Source organism: Pinus tabuliformis, chromosome 6, assembly GCF_031772625.1.
Source record: "Pinus tabuliformis cultivar Carrire ecotype Pingquan chromosome 6, CPIR1, whole genome shotgun sequence".
NCBI classification, from domain to species: domain Eukaryota; kingdom Viridiplantae; phylum Streptophyta; class Pinopsida; order Pinales; family Pinaceae; genus Pinus; species Pinus tabuliformis.
Window position 1 is genome coordinate 1,747,072,653 of NC_142292.1, and position 22,238 is coordinate 1,747,094,890.

General features: G+C 32.5%; 2 protein-coding genes across 2 annotated transcripts; one reads left to right on the plus strand and one right to left on the minus strand.

Moving 5' to 3' along the window:
• Positions 1-2,810: 2,810 nt before the first annotated feature.
• LOC149265892 (hexose carrier protein HEX6-like) lies at positions 2,811-6,655 on the plus strand. Its single transcript, XM_089394126.1, has 4 exons — positions 2,811-3,131; positions 3,282-3,601; positions 5,224-5,850; positions 5,990-6,655. Exons 1-4 carry the CDS (start codon positions 2,999-3,001, stop codon positions 6,458-6,460), a joined length of 1,551 nt encoding a protein of 516 aa, XP_089250252.1. The 5' UTR covers positions 2,811-2,998; the 3' UTR covers positions 6,461-6,655.
• Positions 6,656-12,842: 6,187 nt separating this feature from the next.
• Positions 12,843-14,779, minus strand: LOC149265893 (uncharacterized). The gene is made up of 2 exons (XM_089406357.1): positions 13,724-14,779; positions 12,843-13,556 (listed from the first exon to the last, which is right to left on the minus strand). The coding sequence occupies exons 1-2, from the start codon at positions 14,777-14,779 to the stop codon at positions 12,843-12,845; spliced, it is 1,770 nt and encodes a 589-aa protein (XP_089262483.1).
• Positions 14,780-22,238: the final 7,459 nt, after the last annotated feature.

Consider the following 22,238-nt stretch of genomic DNA (forward strand, 5'->3'; position numbering starts at 1 on the left):
TGATGTGGTTATTTTTGTTGCAAATTAATAAAATGTTAGGAAATTAGGTAAATTCATTTTTTTTATTAATTTAGAGTTTATTGTATAACAATATAGCTCGTAGAAAGTAGCATGTAAACATTAGATTTGTGACTCTAATGTGCAGAGTCGTATTACTTTGAGCTTTGAATTAAATGCTCAAGATGATGAGTTCCGTATAAGGAATGAATTTATATTATTTTCAAGGTGATGAGTTCTAATTATAAGGACTAAATTTAGATTGATTTTTTTGTTATGTATTTTTATTTATTTTTATTTTTATATATATATCTACATAGACAAATAAATAAGCATGTAATATTTAAAGAAGTATTTATAACAAAATAATTATATAGAGAGAAATTCTTATGGATATAAAATCTTTGCTTCTAAATGTGATGAAGGCATATATTAATATTTTAATATGTAGAATGTAAATTATAAATAAAATACTTAAATTTCAAATATATATATATAGTAATTTATAGATTTTTTAATATGAAGTTGACATGTAACAAAAAATTATAACCTATCACACATATAAATAAATAAATATGAAAAATTTTAATAAATATTTATAAGTATATAGAGATGTACCAATATATGTTTTCTATTTCTAAATATAATTGGGAAATTTATTAACATTTTAACGTATAAAAAGTAAATCATAAATAAAATATTTTAATATTTTATATATAAAACATTTTATTAGTGTCATGCTAAAAAATTAAAAAAATTATATTACATCTTATCTGTATTAAAACATTTTATTAATATAATGCTAAAAAAAATTAAAAAATATATTACCTCTTATCTTATTTGTATTTATATTGACAATAAAATTTTAAAATACATATTAACATTATATAAATGATTGATTTTTTATTTCAGTTTTCATTTTTTTTTCAATTTGTTTCTTTTTCATCATTTTGTGTAATCCTCCCATCACTCTTCCAAGGAAATTGGTGTAATCATTTTTCTTGCAAATTAACAAAATGTGTAATCATTTAAGAAGTTAGGTATAACATTATTATTTTTTAATTAATTTACAATGTATTGTATCACAATATCACATGTGGAAAGCAGAATGGATGTTGTTGTTCGATTTGTGACTCCAATGTGCATTCTCGTATTATTTTGGGTTTTGAATTAAATGCTGACGATGAGTCCCAATTATAAGGAATGAATTTTGTCTGATTTATTGTTTTTTTATTATTTATTTTTATTATTATTATTGATTCATTTAATTATGTTTTAATAAATAATTATTTTATTTTTATTTATATATGAAAAAAATAATTAATTAGTGAGTGTAATTTTTTAGAGTTGTTATTTATAGTGAGAATTTTTTGAGAAAAAAATGTGTAAAAAATGTCTAATATGTTTAACAGTTTTTGTGGATATTTCACTCCTCATCAATATCCAAAACAATATAATGAAACTTAAGTTAATGATATTACTTAAGTTTCATATTGTGAAGAAATATTGAAAGTTAATAATCATCTTTCACAATATAAATTATAATAAAAAACAAAATATTTAAATTAATTATAATAAACTATTTAAATTAAAAATTATATATCTGTGTAACAATACAACTTTATATATCTATCATTTTTAATGTAATTTTACTAATTTTATAAATATTATATTTATATTATTTAGAAATAATAAAATAATACTTACAATAACAAATTAAAAAATAATGATTGTTGACTTTAAATAAAATACTTCAATTTCCTCTTTAATTCTACATTCACTTTATATAAAGATAAAATAAATAAAAGTAGAGAAAAAATAATAATAATTTTTTTTTAATATTAAAGACATAGATAAATAAACATGTAACATTCTAATAAATATTTTTACCAAAATAATTTTATAAAAAGAGTCTCATAGATATATGTTTGCTACTTTAAATATGATTGGGGTATCTACTAACATTTTAGTGTGTTAAATATAAATCATAAATAAAATATTTGAACACTATATATATAATATGAATTTTATATATAAAGTTTAATATGAATTTTATATATAAAGAAAGAAAAGATTCTTATTCCATTGTATTTTTAAGATTTGTAATTTATTGGTTTTTTTAATATGAAGTTGATATGGAACATTCTAAATATTAGTAACAATATATATATAAACAGAAAAATATGTAAATATGTAACATTTAAAAAGATATTTATAACAAAAATAATTATATAGAGTGTGTCATATTGATAAACGTTTTCTATTTTTAAATATGATTGGGACATTTATTAATATGTTAATGTGTAAAATGTGAATTATATGTGAGAGATTTTTTATTAATTATTAAAATCAACCTAAATCGATCTTAAATTTTGCATAAAAAAAAAAAATTATTTTTTGAGAAATTTAATCCGATAAATTCAAAATTAAAATATATCTATACTAATTAAAAAAATAATGCTATAAACTAATAAATTATATAAACATCTTATTAATAAATTAAATAATAAAACTTTATTAAGTTATTAAATATTTTTTATTTTTTTATTTCATTAATAAATTAAATATTTTTATTCAAAGTATTTTAATAATCAATTTTAACTCTGTTTCATTTCCCATTTTATATATATAAATATAATGTTTATCCGATAGACAAATATTTTTTTTGTTCCTATTAGAAAGATATTTTAATAAGAAATAAAAATACTTGTCCACATTAGAAGGATAAAATATATATATATATATATATATATATATACACATTACAGCCGTATAAATCAGATATTCTGCAGCCTGGTCAAGATTTTGCACCATGGAGATTATCGTAGAAGAAACAGCAAAGACGTAGTATGCATTACGGAAGCTGCACAATATCTACTCCTTCCTCCACTCAATCTTGGGCTCCCTGCATAGGAGTGATGCCTATAAAGAAATTCTAATCTATTTGTATGATTCGGGTTTTTTCTAGCCGAGAGGCGAAGAAGAAGCAGAGGCAGCAACCATGGCGGGGGGATTTGTGGCTTCCACTGGTGCTCAAAAGAAATATGCAGGAAGAGTTACAGCGTTCGTGGTCGTGACCTGCCTGGTGTCGGCCACGGGAGGTCTCATTTTTGGCTATGACCTCGGGATTTCAGGTGCGTTAGTAGCTCCAATGACTTCCTTCACAAACCCCTTGATGTGCCAAATATGAATTCCAACTAGGTATACATGTTGATTGGCACAAGCTTCAGTAGGGATCTGTGCAACAACTTTCTCAATTTAGGTGTTTCTCGTATGCATTGCAGGAGGAGTAACGTCCATGGATCCTTTTCTGAAGAAATTCTTCCCAAATGTTTTTCGAAAGCTGAAGCAAGCGCACACCAACGCTTACTGTAAATTCGACGACCAGCTTCTCACGACGTTCACGTCGTCTCTGTACATAGCCGGTCTAATTGCCTCCTCCTTTGCATCGGCCACAACGAGACTTCTGGGGCGGAAGATGTCGATTCTGTTCGGCGGCTTGATTTTCCTTACCGGGGCCGCGCTCAACGGTGCTGCCGTTAACGTGGCGATGCTCATCCTCGGCCGCATATGTCTGGGTGTAGGCGTTGGTTTCGGCAATCAGGTTAGTGCATCACACAATCTGGGGTAAAGATAGTCTGCGGGGCATGTCTGTGCCCTGTAACTTCCTGTGCACAGGTCAAATTATGTAATATTGTAGATGTGATAAGCTGATGTTACCTCACTGCTGAACCTTATTCCCAATGCATAAATCTTTGTGTTGCTCGGTGTAAGAGTATGTTTATCCCTGTACACAGAAGAATCATAGGCGTACTCTAATTTTTTTTATTTTTTTCCTTGGTTTGGTTTTGGACTCTGTTATTGCAGTTACTACTATACTTCTGGAATTTACAAATTATTTCTTTTTGTTTTTTCTACTAGGTCTAAGAGGTTGATTCCATTTGCTACCCTGATATTAGGTCGATTTCTACTACCACTATATTTCTGGAGTTACAACTAGTCTCTTGTCAATAAACTAGACTATTCCAGAAATTTAAACCCTCTCAATAAACTAGACTATTCCAGAAATTTAAACCTTATCTTTTACAAGCGCTAATTAAATTGCACCCCATACACAGACCTTATAAGGATAGATTATATCTATCCTTATACAGAGAAGAATCACAGAATACACTCTAATTAAATTAATAAATATTTCGGTTCATACCATTGCTATTTATTTTTATTAAAAAAATATATTTTTAAATAAATAAATTTAAATCACCACTTAATATTTATTTAAAAAAAAACTAAAAAAAACTTTATTTTTTAAATCTTTATAGAAAGCCAAAAAATTTACTGATTAAACTGCACTCAAGAATATATATAAATTTTCATAGAATTGCATGAAAACTCAAAAATATATATGAACTTTCATAGAGTTATATCCTCTTCCCTACTTCATAGGATTTCGAGCTTTATAGACATATATTTATAGGATATGAAATACTTTTCATTTCAGTAATTTTTTTCCGAAACCTATTTAATTATTATATTTATAAATTTATATAAATATATATTCAGTTTAATTATTAAAATTTATATAAATATATATTAAGTTTAATTTAAGTGGATGGTTGAATAGTTTTTATTATCTCAGCCTAAAATTCAAGGTTTAAAGTTTAGTTAGTAAATTTATACTTAAAAGTTGGTGGTTTATGCCAACAACATCAGCAACAACTATTATCTTTTATTTTTTTGCTAAATTATTTTGCAATACATATAATAGCAATGGTCTAACCAGACTGTTTTTTTCTCTGTAAATTATGGAAATTCTAATAATATTTTTATAAAATTATGTAGAGATTTTTATAAATTTAAGATATAATTGTCAAGTTTCCTGTGACCAGGAACTTGCCTAAGCTGTTTTGTAGTTGGGAATTTGTTAGAACTCCCTCTTAGCTAGGGACTTGTTCATTCATCAACAACGTTTTCTTCGTGGGTTCTTCAGCCGTAAGATATTTAGTACTCTAAAAATTTTTGATCATCCATTAAAAAACATGATTCAAACATGACTACTACTCTTGAAATTATTTTACCCAAATTCCCGAAACTTTTTACTATCCACGCAATCCTCCCCTCCCGCTCTGTAGACTACGCCACTATTCTATGGCACCGTAAAAAATAAACCGAAAAATGAGCTGAACTCGGTCCTCATCTGATCAAAACCATCTTTTAAAATCGCAGGCTATTCCTGTCTATCTATCGGAAATGGCGCCTCCGAGATTCCGGGGAGCGCTAAACATCTGCTTCCAAATGTTCGTCACTGCAGGGGGCACAACGGCTACCCTTATAAACTACGGCACCCAGAGACTAGACGGCTGGGGATGGCGCCTCTCACTTGGTCTAGCAGCCGTTCCCGCGGGCATAATGACGATAGGATCGATGGGGCTTCCCGAAACGCCGAACAGCTTGGTCGAAAGAGGGCACCACGAGAAGGCGAGGGCCATACTAGAGAAGATCCGCGGAACTCCCGACGTTCAGGAGGAATTCCAGGACCTGGTAGAGGCGAGCGAGGTATCAAGGACGGTAAGGCATCCCTTCCGCACTATTTTGGAGAGGAAATACAGACCTCATCTGGTTATGGCCATCGCCATTAACTTCTTCCAGCAACTCTCCGGGATCAATGTCATCACGTTCTATGCGCCCGTTCTGTTCAAAACGCTCGGTTTCGGCAACAGTGCGGCGTTATTTTCAGCCGTCTTGACGGGGCTGACGGGTGGGGTAGGAAGTTTCGTCGCCCTCATCGCGGTTGATAGGGTTGGCAGAAGGTTTCTATTCATCAGTGGAGGAATTGTGATGTTCGTCTCTCAGGCAAGTCTTTACTTTTTGAGAAACGTCAAGTCCTCAAGTCAGTACTTCAGGTTGCATCCACTATATTTTTCACTACGCACAGAATAAATTGTTTTGATGGCACCTCTTATTTGGGTTAATTTAATTATGTTCTATACAGGTGGCTGTTGCAGCAATTTTAGGCATTAACTTTGGGGAAAGTGGAGAAGGCAGCCTGTCCAAAAAATTGGCCATACTAGTGGTGGTTTCCGTTTGCGTCTACGTATTGTCTTTTTCCTGGTCATGGGGTCCTCTCGCATGGCTGGTTCCTAGTGAGATCTTCCCTCTGGAGATACGCTCGGCCGGGCAGAGCATCGCCGTAACTGTAAACTTTCTCTTCACGTTCGTGGTTGCCCAGGCATTCCTTGCCATGCTCTGCCACATGAAGTACGGGCTGTTTCTCTTCTTTGCAGGCTGGATAGTGGTGATGACCGCTTTCGTTTATTGGTTTCTCCCTGAGACCAAAAATGTGCCAATTGAGGAGATGGCCATTCTGTGGAAGGAACACTGGTTTTGGAAAAGATTCCAAGAAGAAGACAAGGCAGCCACAAAAATACCAGTGGCTGACAAAGTTCCAGAGATACAGTTTTAGTTTGAAATATTGGCACGAATATACAAACTTATCCTAATATAGCCACAAAAATACCAGTGGCTGACAAAGTTCCAGAGATACAGTTTTAGTTTGAAATATTGGCACGAATCTACAAACTTATCCTAATATTTGTAGTGTGATTTATTTGCAATTTATAAGAAATGAATTGGCAGGCGAGATAATACTGGTTTGTAGACAAATTTGGATTAAAAAATATTTCACTGGGAAAATGTTATTTTCAAAGACCTATCTAAAATACTTATTTTTTAAATCAAAATGTAAATTTTGAGGTAGGGAAAGTATTCTATCTCCAAGAATAATATCATGGTTTAGTAATAAACCCTTTGCTTTAACACCATAAACTATGCCCTGCACCCTAAATTTTAATAATACTATGCATTTTAAATGAAAATTCATATGTTTTAATGGACACACAATATATACAAAAGAAAATTGAATAAAAAATTAGATTATGTCAAAAATTTTATATTATTTTTAAAAATTAACATTTATACTTTTTTATTTTTTTCATAATTTATAGATAATAAATTTAATATTAAAATGAATTTATGATATTATATTTATAGCAATGGTTTAAAGTAAAATAAACACCAAGTTAATTTTAATGAATAAAATTGGAATCTTAATCTTCATGTATTTCAAGAAGTTTAAAATTAATGTCATCGTCCAACATCTTATACATAAACTTTAATTCATGAACCATATCTAAAATACTTATTTTTTAAATCAAAATGTTAATTCTCATGTAGGGAAAGTATCCTATCTCTAAAAATAATATCATATTTTAAGAATAAACCCCTTACTTTAACACCATAAACTATGCCTTGCACCCTCAATTTAGCAAGCCTAATCTATAAAATTCGGTTTGTATTTATTTTAAGACAAAGATTATATATTCATTTTTACTACCATGATATATAATATATGGATTTTAAGTTTAATATGATACATTGGAGACAATCCATGGTTGAGAACTCAAAGCCAAGGATTGTCTAATAATATTTATCTACATCATATAACTAAGAAACTATGTCACTAATTCTAATATATGGCAATGATTTCATATGGAAGGGCTATATATTTGTTTAAGACATTTTAGATGAATTTTAAGCTCAAAAACATAAACCATGAATATCTAGTTTCAATTTAAACTATGAATTTGGTGATAATTAAAATCATTTTAAAATTGTTTAATTATTGAAACCATTCCGTTGTCTACCTACCTTCTAAGTAGAATACTCTATTTTTAAAGTTTATACCATAATTAAAGACTTTATACATGATTTATAAATCAAAATAACATCGTTTAAAGGGAAGATTTTTAATTAGAACCATAAAACATGGCTTAATCACAAGAGCAATAGCTTTTATAGGGCCATAATATTGATCCCATTTTCCTATTGTAGAGAAAATATTCCATCTTTAAGGATTATACTATGGCTTAAGGTTGTTTACATTGTTTTCATACCTACTTTTTGTTAGCATAGTTAATTGAAGGTGCAACTTTACTTTAGTATCTCTATGCATGACTTATGCCATGAAATTTTTTATATTATGCCTAATATTTTTTTTCTAAATAAGATTAATCTATTAACATTAAGGGAGTAAAATTACATCGTGACCGAAGTCAAAACACTGCCCTGAAGAGAGGCAAGGTTGTCAAGATAAGCCTAGAATGAGACTACTCCATTTCAGGGAGCTCAGTCTTGAACCGTTTACTGAGATTACAAAAATGCAAAAAAGAACTGAAATTCCTATAACAGTGTGAACAAAAACTTGCCCAATAGTATGGGCCGCATGGCACGCTATCAAGGCAACAATGAGCAAACTAATCATCTGGAGGTTCTTCAACAATCCGGCACCAACCTGTATCAGGCATGTCCCCTACAAGAGCTGCTGTGGAGTTGGATGGACCAGGATCAGCCGGCGCCATCACCCCCGCCTGAGCGCTTCGAGCTTGGGCATCTGGAATCTGCATGGATGCGCTGCCAATCCCCATCTGTAAGTTCAAAGACGGAACAGTGACAGAGCCCGGGCCCTCCTGATGAGAGCTAGACTCTCCCTCCTAGGCTTCCTCATGGAAGACCACCGAAATGTGAGCGGTGATCCTTGGGCGGTTCAGAGAGCTGCTGAAGGTGAAGAGCGCAGAGCCAGACGAGGGACACCCTCTCCCACTTCGAGTGCGAGGGTAGTGGCCGACAGAGAGATCGCTTGAAAGGGAAGGCGACTCGGTGGAAGGGCTGGAAGGCACACGCCGAGGCTGACCTCTGCGAGACCTCATTCTATGGCGACGGCGATGCATTGGGGAGACAGAAGCGGCGGGAGGAGTGCGAGGTGGGGCAGCAGCAATGACAAGTCCAGAGGATATCTGAAAGACGACAATGTGAAGCCCTGATGCCCAGGAGAAAAACCAGGGGAAAAACGGAGGCGGCTCCCCCAAAAGACTAGAGCAAGGCTTCAGAGCAGCCTACCCTTTCAATCTACAAGAGGCAGCAGAGATGACAGAACCCACATGATATACCCAAAAGCCAGAACTGTGACCAGAAGCGGGATAAAACTGCGAATGAATCGACGAACACTGCTCCACCGCAAGCTTATAGCTAAGCCATAAAGTATCAACCTCCTTCAGGCCTCGAAAGACATCCGCCATAACTGCAGCAATGAATAGAGACGAGGTCTGAGACGATCCAGAGTGTGCGAGAGCGTGAACCAGAGCGCCGAACAGGATGGGTGATTCAGAGCCGCTTAACATAAACCAAATGAACACTGCATATTCTAAATTCTGAGAGCCTCCAATCATAAACCGAGTTATCATACTATACTAGGTGGGTAGGTGTCATCCCGCCTCGCGCCACCCCTGTCCCATCTGAACTGAAACCTATTTAAACACCCACATCCGGGGTATCTGCATCCCGTTGGACCATAATTTTGCACTCTTGTTCTTGCTCATGATTCTATATTATGTCCAAAGCTCCAGTGATCATGGTGTGCCCATTTTCCACCCCCAAGTTAGCAAGTAGATCTGCGACCTTGTTGCCTTCCTGTTTAACATGATTGAATATGATGGCATGATTGGTGTGAAGTGATTGTTCTATTGCATCCAATCTGGCTTCGAGTCTCCAACTGTTGGCAATTTTCTGTGCATGAGCCCCATTGAGGAGTTGATTGACCAGGTTGATGAGGAGTAGGGAGTCACCTTCGATCTCCAGAGGTTGGAATCCATGTCGTTGAGAAAGGAGTAATCCTTTCCAGAGACCCTCCAATTCAGCCGAGTTGTTAGTGTCCCATCCAATGTTTCCAAAGTATATTAGGAGAGGCGAGCCCTCATGATCTCTAAATATGCCACCAAATCCTGCCTTACCAGGGTTTCCCTTTGAAGCTCCGTCAAAGTTGAGTTTGAAAGTGTGCTTTGGAGGGGGGTTCCATGAGTGCTTTCTGATGCTGATGCCTTCTGAAGATCTGAGATTGTGAGTACCTTGTGGGAGTTGGAAGTTTCAATTTTCCCATATGGCTCTCTCATTTGCAAGAGGGGAGATCTTCTGGGAGCCAAGATTGGAGCGCCAAGGTCTCTTTAAGATTGAGACAGAAGTTGCTCCAAATGATATCTAAAGGAGTGTTTTGATCTTTTAATATGCGTTTGTTCCATTCTTTCCAGAGTCCAGAGGAGGAGGCCGGGAATCAAACTCCATAATTGGTTAAAAATCTTGCTTTTATAAGGGCACTAAGGCTAATGACGAATGGAGTTGATGATGTCTTCGGATCCCCTGCCTCGTTTTTGGCATCAGAAGCTGGCCTTCTCCCACATTTGATTAGCAAGAGTGCAAGAGTCCAGGAGATGTTGTAGCGTTTCCTCCTGAGAATTACAATTGGGACATCTCGAGGGCCCATGAAATTTTCTTTTCCTGAGATTGTCCCAAGTGAGGATTTTCTTATGCCCAACCAGCCAGAGGAAGAGAGAGACTTTGGGCCAAGTACCTGGTGACCAGATTCTGTCCCAGATAGGATCCAGGGGCGTTGTGTCTTTGCATACAATTTTGTAAGCCTCTTTGGTGGTAAAGGATCCTCTGGGTGTATATCCACATCTTAATATATCCCTGCCTTCTGAAGATCTGATGTGTCGATTTAGGATCTCCCTCTCCAAGACCTCCTTAGTCTGGTTATCTGCATTCCTAATTAGCCTGTCGATCTGCTTCCATTGTCTATATCCTTGTTCTGTCTCCAGTGTCCACTATTGCTGGATGGATTCCTTTTGTTGCTCCTCCCACTCTTGGCTAGGAGGCAGACTTAGGAAGTCGTTAAGCTTTGGTAGTTGGTTCCAGGCATCCGTCCAGAATCTAGCAGTGCTGCCATTTTTTATTTCCCAAAAACTGTGTTGTTGGATCAGCAAAAAATGTTGTCTAGCAGTGTTCCATATTAGTGATCCTTTTTCAGTAGGAATGAATCTAATAAGCTCCTCCGTTGGTCTGTGATTGGCATATTTTGCTGTCCATATGGCTGCCCATGGCTTATTGGGAGCAGAGAGCCATTGCCACCATATTTTTGCGCCCATGATTGCATTGCTGTGACTGGGATCTCACAGACCTATGCCCCCTTTTTCTTTTGGCTTGCATGCTGTGGTCCATTTTACCAAGGCCCATTTGCGATTTGTGTCTGTTGCACCCCAGAGAAAATTGCACTGAAGAGCTTTTATTTTTTTAAGGACCCATTTAGGTGCGGCCAGGATTGAAAAGAGGTATAGAGGCATTGCCTATAGCACAGCTTTGATTAGCACTAATATGCTGGCTAAATTCGGAGTTCTAAGCATCCATAAAGTGAGACAAGATTCAAGTTTCTCAAGGAGCATACTCCAAGAGGCGTGCTTGATGGCCGAGTCTATAAGGGGGGCTCCAAGGTATTTGGAAGGAAGGGAGGCTATGGAGAAGCCCAGAATGCGTGCAATGGCATATTGTATGACAGGGGGAGTGTGAAAGAAGAAAACTTGTGATTTAGCTGTGTTTATACTCATTCCGGAAGCGTTTGAGAAGTCATTCAAAATGGATTTAAAAAGGGAGGCTTCCTGAACAGAGGGGTACCCAAAAAGCACGTTGTCATCAACGAACTGTTGATGAGTAATGGCTGGAGAATTGTGAATGGATAACCCTTTGAGATGCTGGGAGAGGAGGGCTTGCTTGATATGGCGACCCAAACCTTCTGCCATTAGAACAAACAAGAAAGGGGAGAGGGGATCTCCTTGTCTGATACCTCTGGTAGGACTAAATGGTCGAGAGGGTATGCCATTTATGAGGATAGAGAAGAATGTTGTTGAGATTAAACTCAGAATCCAACGAACCCACATTGGGGAAAACCCAAAGGCTATTAGCATTTTTTGTATATAGGTCCAACTCAACTTATCAAAGGCTTTAGAAAGGTCAATCTTGAGAATCATACCTGCCTGTTTGGAGTGCTTGAGGGAGTGTATGATTTCATGCGTGAGGATGATGTCATCCAATATTTGTCTTCCTTCTATGTATCTAGCTTGTTAAGGTGATATGAGTAAGGGCAGAAGCGGCTTCAACCTATTGGCAATGACTTTAGATATCAACTTGTAAATGACATTGCAAAGTGTGATTGGACGAAATTTGTCTGGAGTACTGATGTTCTCTTCTTTTGGGATGAGGGCGATGAAAGTTGAGTTTAGGGAGGGCAAAAGCCAATGAAGAGTGCACAATTCCTCCACCACTTGCCACACTTCTTCTTTTATGAGGTCCCAAAAGGTATGGAAGAATGTAGTAGTGAAGCCATCCGGACCAGGGGCTTTGCCCTCTTTGAGCTGGTTCATAGCCAAATCCACCTCTTGAGGCACGACTAGTCGCAGAAGGAGTTGGCTGTGTTCTTCTATGATGATTTTCTGCACATTTTGAGTGATCCTTTCTATAGCAGGCCATCTATCAATTTGGGGTTCTTGATGGACTTCCTGGAAGTGACTGATGAACTCCTGTTCGATCTCTGCATGGTTTGCCACTCTTTCCCCTCCTGGCTTTTGTATGAAAGAGATGGTATTGTGCATTCTTCTCTGAATTGTTGTTTTGTGGAAGAATTTAGTGTTCCTTTCTCCTTCCTTCAGCCATCTAATCCTTGATTTTTCCTTCCAGAGGATTTCTTCCTACTTTCTTCTCTCCTCCAATTGATTGTGAATGTGCTTTTCTTGTTCCAAAGTCCCTTCCTTGTATCCCTCTAAAATTATCTGTTGCTGGACATCTCTCATTTCTTTGTTAAGATCTTGCTGAGCCTGGAAGATGTTGCCAAAAGTCTCTTGATTCCATTGTTTGATTCGGGATTTCAGGAATTTGAGTTTCTATTGAAACTGGAACATTTTTGAACCTTATGGCGTAGGGAAATTGTTCCATGTGGATTTGATGAAGTCTTTGAAAGTGGGATGTGTGAGCCAAAAAGCTTCGAAACGGAATGGATGCCTAATCGAGCTTCCTGGTCTTTGCCATTGGAGAGTGATAGGACAATGATTAGAGCCTGAGAATGGAAGAATTGAAGTCATGATATCGCCCCCAAGATACACTGCATTATCAGAGATGAGGTATCTATCTAGTTTGGATGCAATTTGATGTCTTCCAGCCCTGCGATTTCTCCAAGTATGCATTCCATTGCAGTATTGCAGATCAATTAGCAGATTATTTTGGATAAAATCTTTAAAGTGGCCATTTTCCAATTCCAACTTAGCACGTCCTCCCTTATTTTCCTCCAACTTGGTGATCATATTGAAGTCGCCTCCAATGATCCACAGTGGATGGACTCTATTGAAGTTAAGCACTTGTATTGTGTCTAGAAGAGCAATTTTGTTACCTGCCTCCTGTGGGAAGTAAACATTGGTGAGATGGCCATGAATGTTGGTGCCGATTATATGAAAAGTAGCCTGTATAATGTGATGGGAAGCATGAAAGTCTGAAAGCGTTATAGCTTGCGTGTTCCAAACAATAGGGAATCCTCCGGAGGCACCCGAAGCATCCACTGCAACTGTATGACAACCCGGCCATGCTCTGGATAGGATGTTTCCAAGAGTGTTACTATTACATTTTGTTTCCTGCAAAAATAAAATTTGGGGCTGCTCCTGTTTTATCATGTTTTTTATCATCCTAACTTTCCCGGGGCTATTGAGCCCTCTTATGTTCCATGAGGTGGGCTTCATGGTTCACTATTAGTGGTGGAGTTATAATACTTAGTCAGCTTAGCATATCTACCTGAGTCTACCAGGATTTTCCCTATTGCAATAGTTCTTTGAAGATCCATCTTTCTTCCACATTTTTTGGAGTCTTTAGGAAGGAAGCTGCCATCCCATTGATTGCTCGGCTGTATGCCCAGTTGTTGTTGTTGGTAAGCCCTAGAGATGATGACTTCCAGTGTACTGAGCTGATGCTCTTGAATCTTGTCATAGTATTTCTTTTTACAAGCTTGCTCAAGCTCGAAAATGTCAAGTCCTCCCAAATCAATGCTTTCCGGTTCTTCTTCCATGTGTTGCATCTGACTGTTGTCTGCAGAGGTGAGTGTTAGGGGTAGAGATTGACCGGGGAAACCGTCAACATCCATTTCTTTAAGTTTCCGATCAGGGTCCTTGCAAGCTGCCTCAGGAATTCTAAAACTCTCTTTTCGGGGTAGGGGAGTTGGAGAGGAGCTAGAAGGAGGGGGGGGAGAGGACGAGATGATCAGCGGTGGGCTTGGCTGAGAGATCTGAGTATTGTCTTCTGAAGATTTTGCAAGAACCTCAAAGTTGTTCCTTGTAGAGGGTATGGAGGCAACATCTTGCTGGAGCTTTTTCCCAGTGGAAGGTTTTTTATGCGATCTCTTGTGGTTGGCAACCTTGGTGAAGCCATCTTGGGCCGATTTGTCTGAGGGGTCAGAGGCTTGGGGTTTGGCATTTAGAGGACAATCCCGGAAAAGATGCCCATGGGCATGACACTTACGACAGCGAAAGGGAACATGTTCAAAATCCAAGGGCTGGATCCATTCATAGTCATCATGGAAGAGACTTACTGAGTCCGGGAGGGCTTTGTCCAGGTGCATGAAGACACAAATACAAGCATATGAGGTGTATCGGCACAACTTCATTTCTTCAGCTATTTTTATAAGCTCCCCCAGCCCCTTGCCTATGTCTCTGAGCGATTCTTCGTCCGAGTATTCCGATGAGAGCGAGTACATCCTGATCCATACTGGAGCCCAGCTGAGGTCCTCCTTGTCAGGGTTAAATATCTCTACCCAGTCCCTTAAGTACAAACCAGCTGAGTTGAATAAGTAGGGTCCTTCATCCATGACCTTGTTCTGATCTTCGATGCAAATGAATATTGCAGTGAAAACCCATTTTGGTCCTAGCTACAGGGTGACATGTCCCTTGGGTTTCCATTTGGAAGAGATCCATCCTTGCAGAGCCTTTTCAGTCGGCCAGAATCTAATAAATTTTCCAATGAGCGCATGGTCCTTCATGTACTGGATGTGTCCATTGATTCTTTGGCTAGGGAGTTCTATTTTGGGTCTTTCAACTGCTATGGGTTTGCATGTCGTTGATGTAACCTTGGGCAGTTCCTGTTGCCCTTTCTTTTCTTCTTGTACTTCACTACGTTTGTCTGACTTATCAGTGGAGGCATTTGTTGTTTCTTGCATAAGGGTGTCTCTATTATCTGAGTCTTCATGTTCTGGACCCGTCAGCTTTGTCGAGTTCTTAGTTGGAGGATCTTTTATGGTTGAGGGGGAAGGCATTGAGGCCCCCACTGAGGGGATGCCATTGCCAAGCGAACTATGTTGGCTGTCTGTTGTCGCGAAGAGGAGGGCGGACAGAGGGCAGCGGCAGAGAGGGTGCAGACTACCTTTTATATTATGCCTATTACATGAACTTATATTCTTAATATTGTTGTAGGAAAATGATTTCATATCTAAAGCTTAAATAATTGTTCAAGGTTCTTACATTGAACTTTGGACATAACCAACATGCCTTACAATGGAATAGCAAGCTTAAGGCTTGGGCACAAGAATGTTTCCTTTCTTACAAGAAATTCCAAAGATAGTATCATGCGAAAATATTTTATCTATCAAACTCGTATGGTTTATAACTGTGTACATAGTATTTAGGTCTAGATTGTATGTCTTAGAGGAAGGATTCATAGCTCTAAGTATAAAACCATGGTTTAGCCTATATGAATCATTCATATTTTGTGCAATTTAAGAAATCTTTTTCTTAATATATTTTTAACCCCTTGCTCACAAATATTTTATTATATCATGTAAATAGTTATTTATTAAGTGTTGAGACATGCTTTATGTATTTCTAAATATTTTTAAAATAGTGTAAATATCAAGGAATCAAGAAGAAAAATATTATTAAAAATGATAAGTCTTAAATTTAATGGCATTTAAATTATATCATATTACAAAGAAAAAGTAAAAATACACACGTTCAAAGTTTTTTTTTTTTAATCATGTTTGTAATTAAATATGTAAAAATTATATTTTTTTATAAAGTAAGAAAAATAATATAATAAAAAATACTCAAATTAAACGACTTGTTTGTAGAAAAAGACAAGTATGAACTATTCACAAGAGAAGATATGAAAATATGGAGACAAAAATTAAAGAGAGTACATGAATGATGCGGTCCTCCATATTCCTTGAACTCTCATATTATCATTTATTTTTGAATGATGGTAGATAAAGACAACAATGGTAGATAAAGACAATAATGGTGTAAAAATTCTTATATTAATTTTAGAAAATTAATATTTTTATTTTTTATATAATTGGTACATAATATTTTAGTATTTAATATTAAAATGAATTTATAATATTATGTTTATAGAAATGGTTTAAAATAAACAATAGGTTAATTTTAATGAAAAAATCGGAACATTAATTTTCTTGTATTTTAAGAATTTTAAGATTAATATCATAATTGAATATGTGAACTTTTAATTTGTAAATCATATCTAAAATACTTAATTTTGAAATCAAAATTTTAATTTTTATATAAGGAAAGTATTTTATCTCTAAGTATAATATCATAGTTTAGGAGTGAACCCCTTACTTATCCTAAATTATGCCTTGCAATGTAAATTTAGCACACCTAATCCATAAAAATAGGTTTGTACTTCTCTCCACACAAATATTATATATTCATTTTTAGTACCATGATATATAATATATGGATTTGAAGCTTAATATAATATCTTGGAAACAATCCATAGTAGAGAGCTCAAAACCAATGATTTCCCAATAAGATTTATTTATATCATATTTAACTAAGAAACTATGGCACTAATTCTAATATAAGGAAATGATTTCATATCAAAGCTCCATTTCTTTAAGACATTTGGGATGAATTTTGAGCTCAAAAACATAGATCAGGGATAAAAATAGATAGTTTCAATTTAAATTATGAATTTAGTCACAATTAAAATCATTTAAAAGTTGTTTAATTATTGAAACCATTCCCGTCTACCTTTTAAGTAGAATACTCTATTTTAAAAGTTTATACCATAATTAAAGGCTTTATACATGATTTCTAAATCAAAATAACATCGTTTAAAGGGAAGAGTTTTTATTTAGAGCTATATAAGATGATAATATTTATCCCATTTTCCTATTGTAGAGAAAATATTCCATCTTTGAGGATTATACTATGGCTTAATGTTGTTTACATTTTTTTCAAACTTATTTTTTGTTATCATAGTTAACTGAAGCGCAACTTTACTTTAGTATCTCTATCCATGGCTTATGCCATAATTATATTATATCTATTACATAAAGTTATACTCTTAATATTGTTGTAGGAAAATGATTTCATATCTAAAGCTTAAATAATTGTTCAATGTTCTTACAATGAAAGAATTATATTATGTCTATTACATAAAGTTATACTCTTAATATTGTTGTAGGAAAATGATTTCATATCTAAAGCTTAAATAATTGTTCAAGGTTCTTACAATGAATTTTGGACACAACCAATATGCATTACAAGAGAATATCAAGTTTAAGGCCCAAAACCATAGGTTGGGCACAAAAATGTTTCCTTTCATACTTAACCTACAAATTTGATATTGTATTCATGTTTTGGGCTAGGGATATTATAAGCATGACCTATGACATAGCTTAAAGGCTCTTCACAATATGGGTCATGATAACTATTCAATAGCCACCCTATACCACTTAATCTTAAAAAAAAATTCCAAAAATAGTCCTATGGTTTATAAGTGTGTACATGGTATTTAGGTCTAGATTGTATGTCTTAGAGGAAGGATTCATAACTCTAAACATAAAACCATGGTTTAATCTATATGAATCATTTTTATTTTTTGAAATTTAAGAAATTATTTTTTAAATCTATTTTTAACCCCTTTGCTTGCAAATATTTTAGTGTATCATGTAAATAAATAATGAAATTGTTTTTTTGTTAAGTGTTGACACATGCTTTACATGTTTCTAAATATTCTTAAAATAGTGTAAATATCATGGAGTAAAAAAGAAAGATATTATGAAAAATTGACAATTCTTAAATTTAATGACATTTAAATTATATCATATTACAAATTAAGAAAAAGTCAAAGTACATGACTTAAATATTTTTTTGAAAAAATCATATTTGTAATTAAATATATGTAAATTATATTTTATTATAAATTTAAAAATATATATAATAAAAAAAAATTCATATTTGTAATTAAATATATGTAAATTATATTTTATTATAAATTTAAAAATATATATATAATAAAAAATACCCCAGTTAAAAGATTTTTTTTTGAAAAAAAAAAAGACAAACATGAACCATTCACATCAAAATATAATAAAAAATGCACATTAAAAGACTTCTTTGGAAAAAAAAGACAAAGTATGAACTATACACATGAAAAGATATAAAAATATGGAGATAAAAATAAAAGAGAACACATGAATGACTTTGCCCTCGATATTCCTTTAACTCACATATTATCATTTATTTGTGAATAATGGTAGATAAAGACAACAATGGTGTTTAGAAATTTTGCAGCTATGATGATTAAGTTAGTTGAGTAGTTTTGAAATCCTCTACTTGTATGTTGGAATCAATGAAAATATTAATATGCGACCATCAATCAAAATATTAACGGACTAGAATGGTATGATTTTTTACTTTTGATTCATAATTTTTATCAAAATATTAACGGACTAGAATGGTATGATTTTTTACTTTGATTCATAATTAAAGTAAATTTTAAGACATATTTAATATTAAATAATTTTAGTCATTTTTATTTTTATTTTTTTTTAATTAAATTTTTATTTATCACTCCCATGTGTAATTTAATTAGTGATTGAAGTAATGTAAAATTTGTGAAAATTCAGAAATCAAAGATTAAAATTTCCAGAGTTGTGACTTGGTATAGGGAGAAGAGTATAGGCCATCAACCTTAGAACCCTAGAGGTTTACTAGTAATTAGGTGTCTTGTCATTAAGTTGGAATTAAAAAAAAGTTATGATATTGGAATGGAATAGAAAGTTAAACTTTAAATAACACGTATTTTGCACTAATTTGTATGAGAACCAAATTATATTAGATAGTCTTAATATTTCCTTTAACAATAAAATTCCAATAGTTATACCATTATCATAATCCATATTAGTAATCTTTTCATGATAATTGACTAATTAATAATTAGTAAAAGAATCTTTAGTGATTATAGAGATTAAAGGTATTTCTCAAGAATGTGTTAGAGAAAAGATAATGGGAAATCAATTGAAGATGAATCTGCATAAAATTTCATGGTAGTTGTCTTGTACCTATCAAAACAAGAAAAGGTTGAAACAAAGATGTATATATGGTAACTTTAATTTATGTCTATAACTTAAAAATAAATAAAATTTATTTTATTTTATTTTATTTTATTTTATTTTATTTTAATGTATTTTATTTTGTTTTTATTTTATTTATTTATTTATTTATTATTATTATTATATAATTAATTAATTTTTTTCTTAATTATTTTTTAGTAGTTAAATATTTAATAACATTATTATATTTATTTTAAAACAATTTTTTAGTATTGAATATTAATATAATTTAATTTGAAAAATAAATAATAATAATAATAATAATTTAATAGTTATTTCCTAACCAACCATTTTTATCTTTCAATTAAATATTAATTTATTCTATTTTAATTTTAGTGGATATCTTTAAAAATAATATATATATATATATATATATATATATCAATCATATTTTTCGCTAATTCCTAGCAACATTCTTAATATCTAATTCTTAACAAATTCCTAACAACTAATTCATAACCACTAATCTACATGCAATCATGTTATTTAAACATTTGGAAAGATTATTTTTTTTACTTTTGTTGGATGAACCTGGTTTGAAATATCTACCAAATCTTGATGATGTGATTAATCTAAAAGACAATCTCATTACCTTTACATAGTTATCATGTATTTTATTTTTATTATAGGTAAATGCTTTTATCTCCTTTTCAATGATGTTTAATATTTATATTGTAATTATATTTATATTTTACTTATACTATATTGTTTACCCAAAATTTATAAAAATATAAGAATTTATTAAAAAATATTAAAAACACCAGACTAAATTGTAGTTAAAATTTATATAATCTACTCCTAAGTATATTTAATCAGTAACAAAGAGATTCATGTACCTAATTTGGTATGAGATTGTACTATTTAATATATATATATATATATATATATATAATATATATATATATATATATATATATATATTTATAATTATAATTATAATTTTTTTATATAAATTTTCAAAATACTTTTTCATAAGTATAATTCCTCATAAATAGTCAACCTTCTATTTCACCATTAATAATTATAACCCAGTTTTCAAAAGAAAGTTAGATTTACATTGTAAAATAGTATATAATATACACATTGTCTTGCTGAAAACAAAGTTACCATGAGAGTACAAATTGGATACTAAGTTTGGTAAGAAACAAAGTTAGAATTTAGTAGTCAATATGATAGAAACGTTTTTTTAAGCAATATATAATAGTCTATTGAATTAATATAAAATTGTGAGCTTGATTTATAGGTAGAAAATTATTAGCATTTTAAAAAAATTCAAGTTTTTAACAATATTAGTGGCAGTTTTTGGAAATTAAAAATATAAAATAAATATAAATATATATATATATATATATAGTTTTCATAAGTTTATCTATTTATTTTAAATGAAAACAAAGATATAATTTAGTAATCAATATGATGAAATCTCCTTTTTAAGTAATATGATAATGGTTTATTGAATTAATATGAAATTTTGAGGTAGATTTTATGGGTAAAAATTCATTAACATTTTAAAAAATTCCAAATTTTTAATGATATTAGCTGAAATTCTTAGAAATAAATAAATAAATAGCTAGAGGAAATAGTTATTGTTTTCATAAGTTTATCTATGAATTCTAAATGGTATGACATTTTAAGTGAAGAAGCACAACAATTTTTTTTCAAATAGGTTTTTTTTGTAAGTTCATCATTTATCTAAATGAAAATAATCCAGAATTTTAGTGTGTATTTTACAAAACCATAAAATCAACCCACAATCTCATAATTCAATAGAAATTAGCTAATGTGATGTATGAATAAGGTCAAATACCAAAATAATTTTGATAAATTTAAAAAAAAATATATTATGAAAAATATTACATTAATGAAAAATCACTAATAAAATATTTTTTTCTATTATAAGTTTCCTTCATATTTTATATAAATTTTCCATAATTTTTTTTGGAGAAAAATATATATTAATATTTAAAATTAATAAATCAAATAAAATTGCAGTAAATCAATAAAATACAAACCTTCGGAAAGAATCACAAACAGATGTTAAATCCATTCTAAATTAATAAGATAATAAGAGAAGATAAATAAAGTTGCACACTGAATTAATAACATCATTTCTAACCTTTCAATAAATTAATAGAAATAAGGTTCGTGGTTGACTTTGTTAATAACACCGGAATCCCCATTGAAATGCACCTTTGGGCTGACTTTATTAATAAATTATTAATATGAGTAACTCACATATTATTTACATTTTTGAAGCACCAAAAATCCTTGGAGAAAATGTGCATTCGAGAGAAGGTAAAAAAAGTTAAATGGATGAATAAGCTAATAAAGAAATTTGAATGTAGTTTACAATCTTGAAGCACCAAAAATCCTTGGAGAAACTGTGAACTCTAGAGAAAGTAAAACAAGTTTAATCGATGTATAAGCTAATAAAGAACTTTGAATGTGGTCGAAAGAAAGTACAAGGAGTTTGAAGGCAGACGATGAGAGGATGATCGAATATCTCAACGCTCAAATTATCCAAATTCTAACCAAAACATAGAAGAAAAGCTGTGGGTAGCAAATAAAGGGAGTTGTGTCGCAGATCCATTGAACCAAAACTATCATTTACTAGCTAATCTTGCACATTGAAGATCCATTCTCAAATATTTAATCTTTTTCGAATCATATAACAAAGTCAAAATGTCAAAGGAAAGAGTTTGGGAAAATTGAAATTTCTACATTGCTGGAATCTCATATTTGTGGGGAAATAAATTATTTTATGAAATTTAACAACATAATTTAGTTGATAATATGTTTTATATTGAATATTAAAGTAAGTGAATAATTTTTTTTATGATAATATTTCATTGATAAGTAAACTAGCACAACCACATTAATAAATGTAGTTGATATATGTCCATACACATATCAA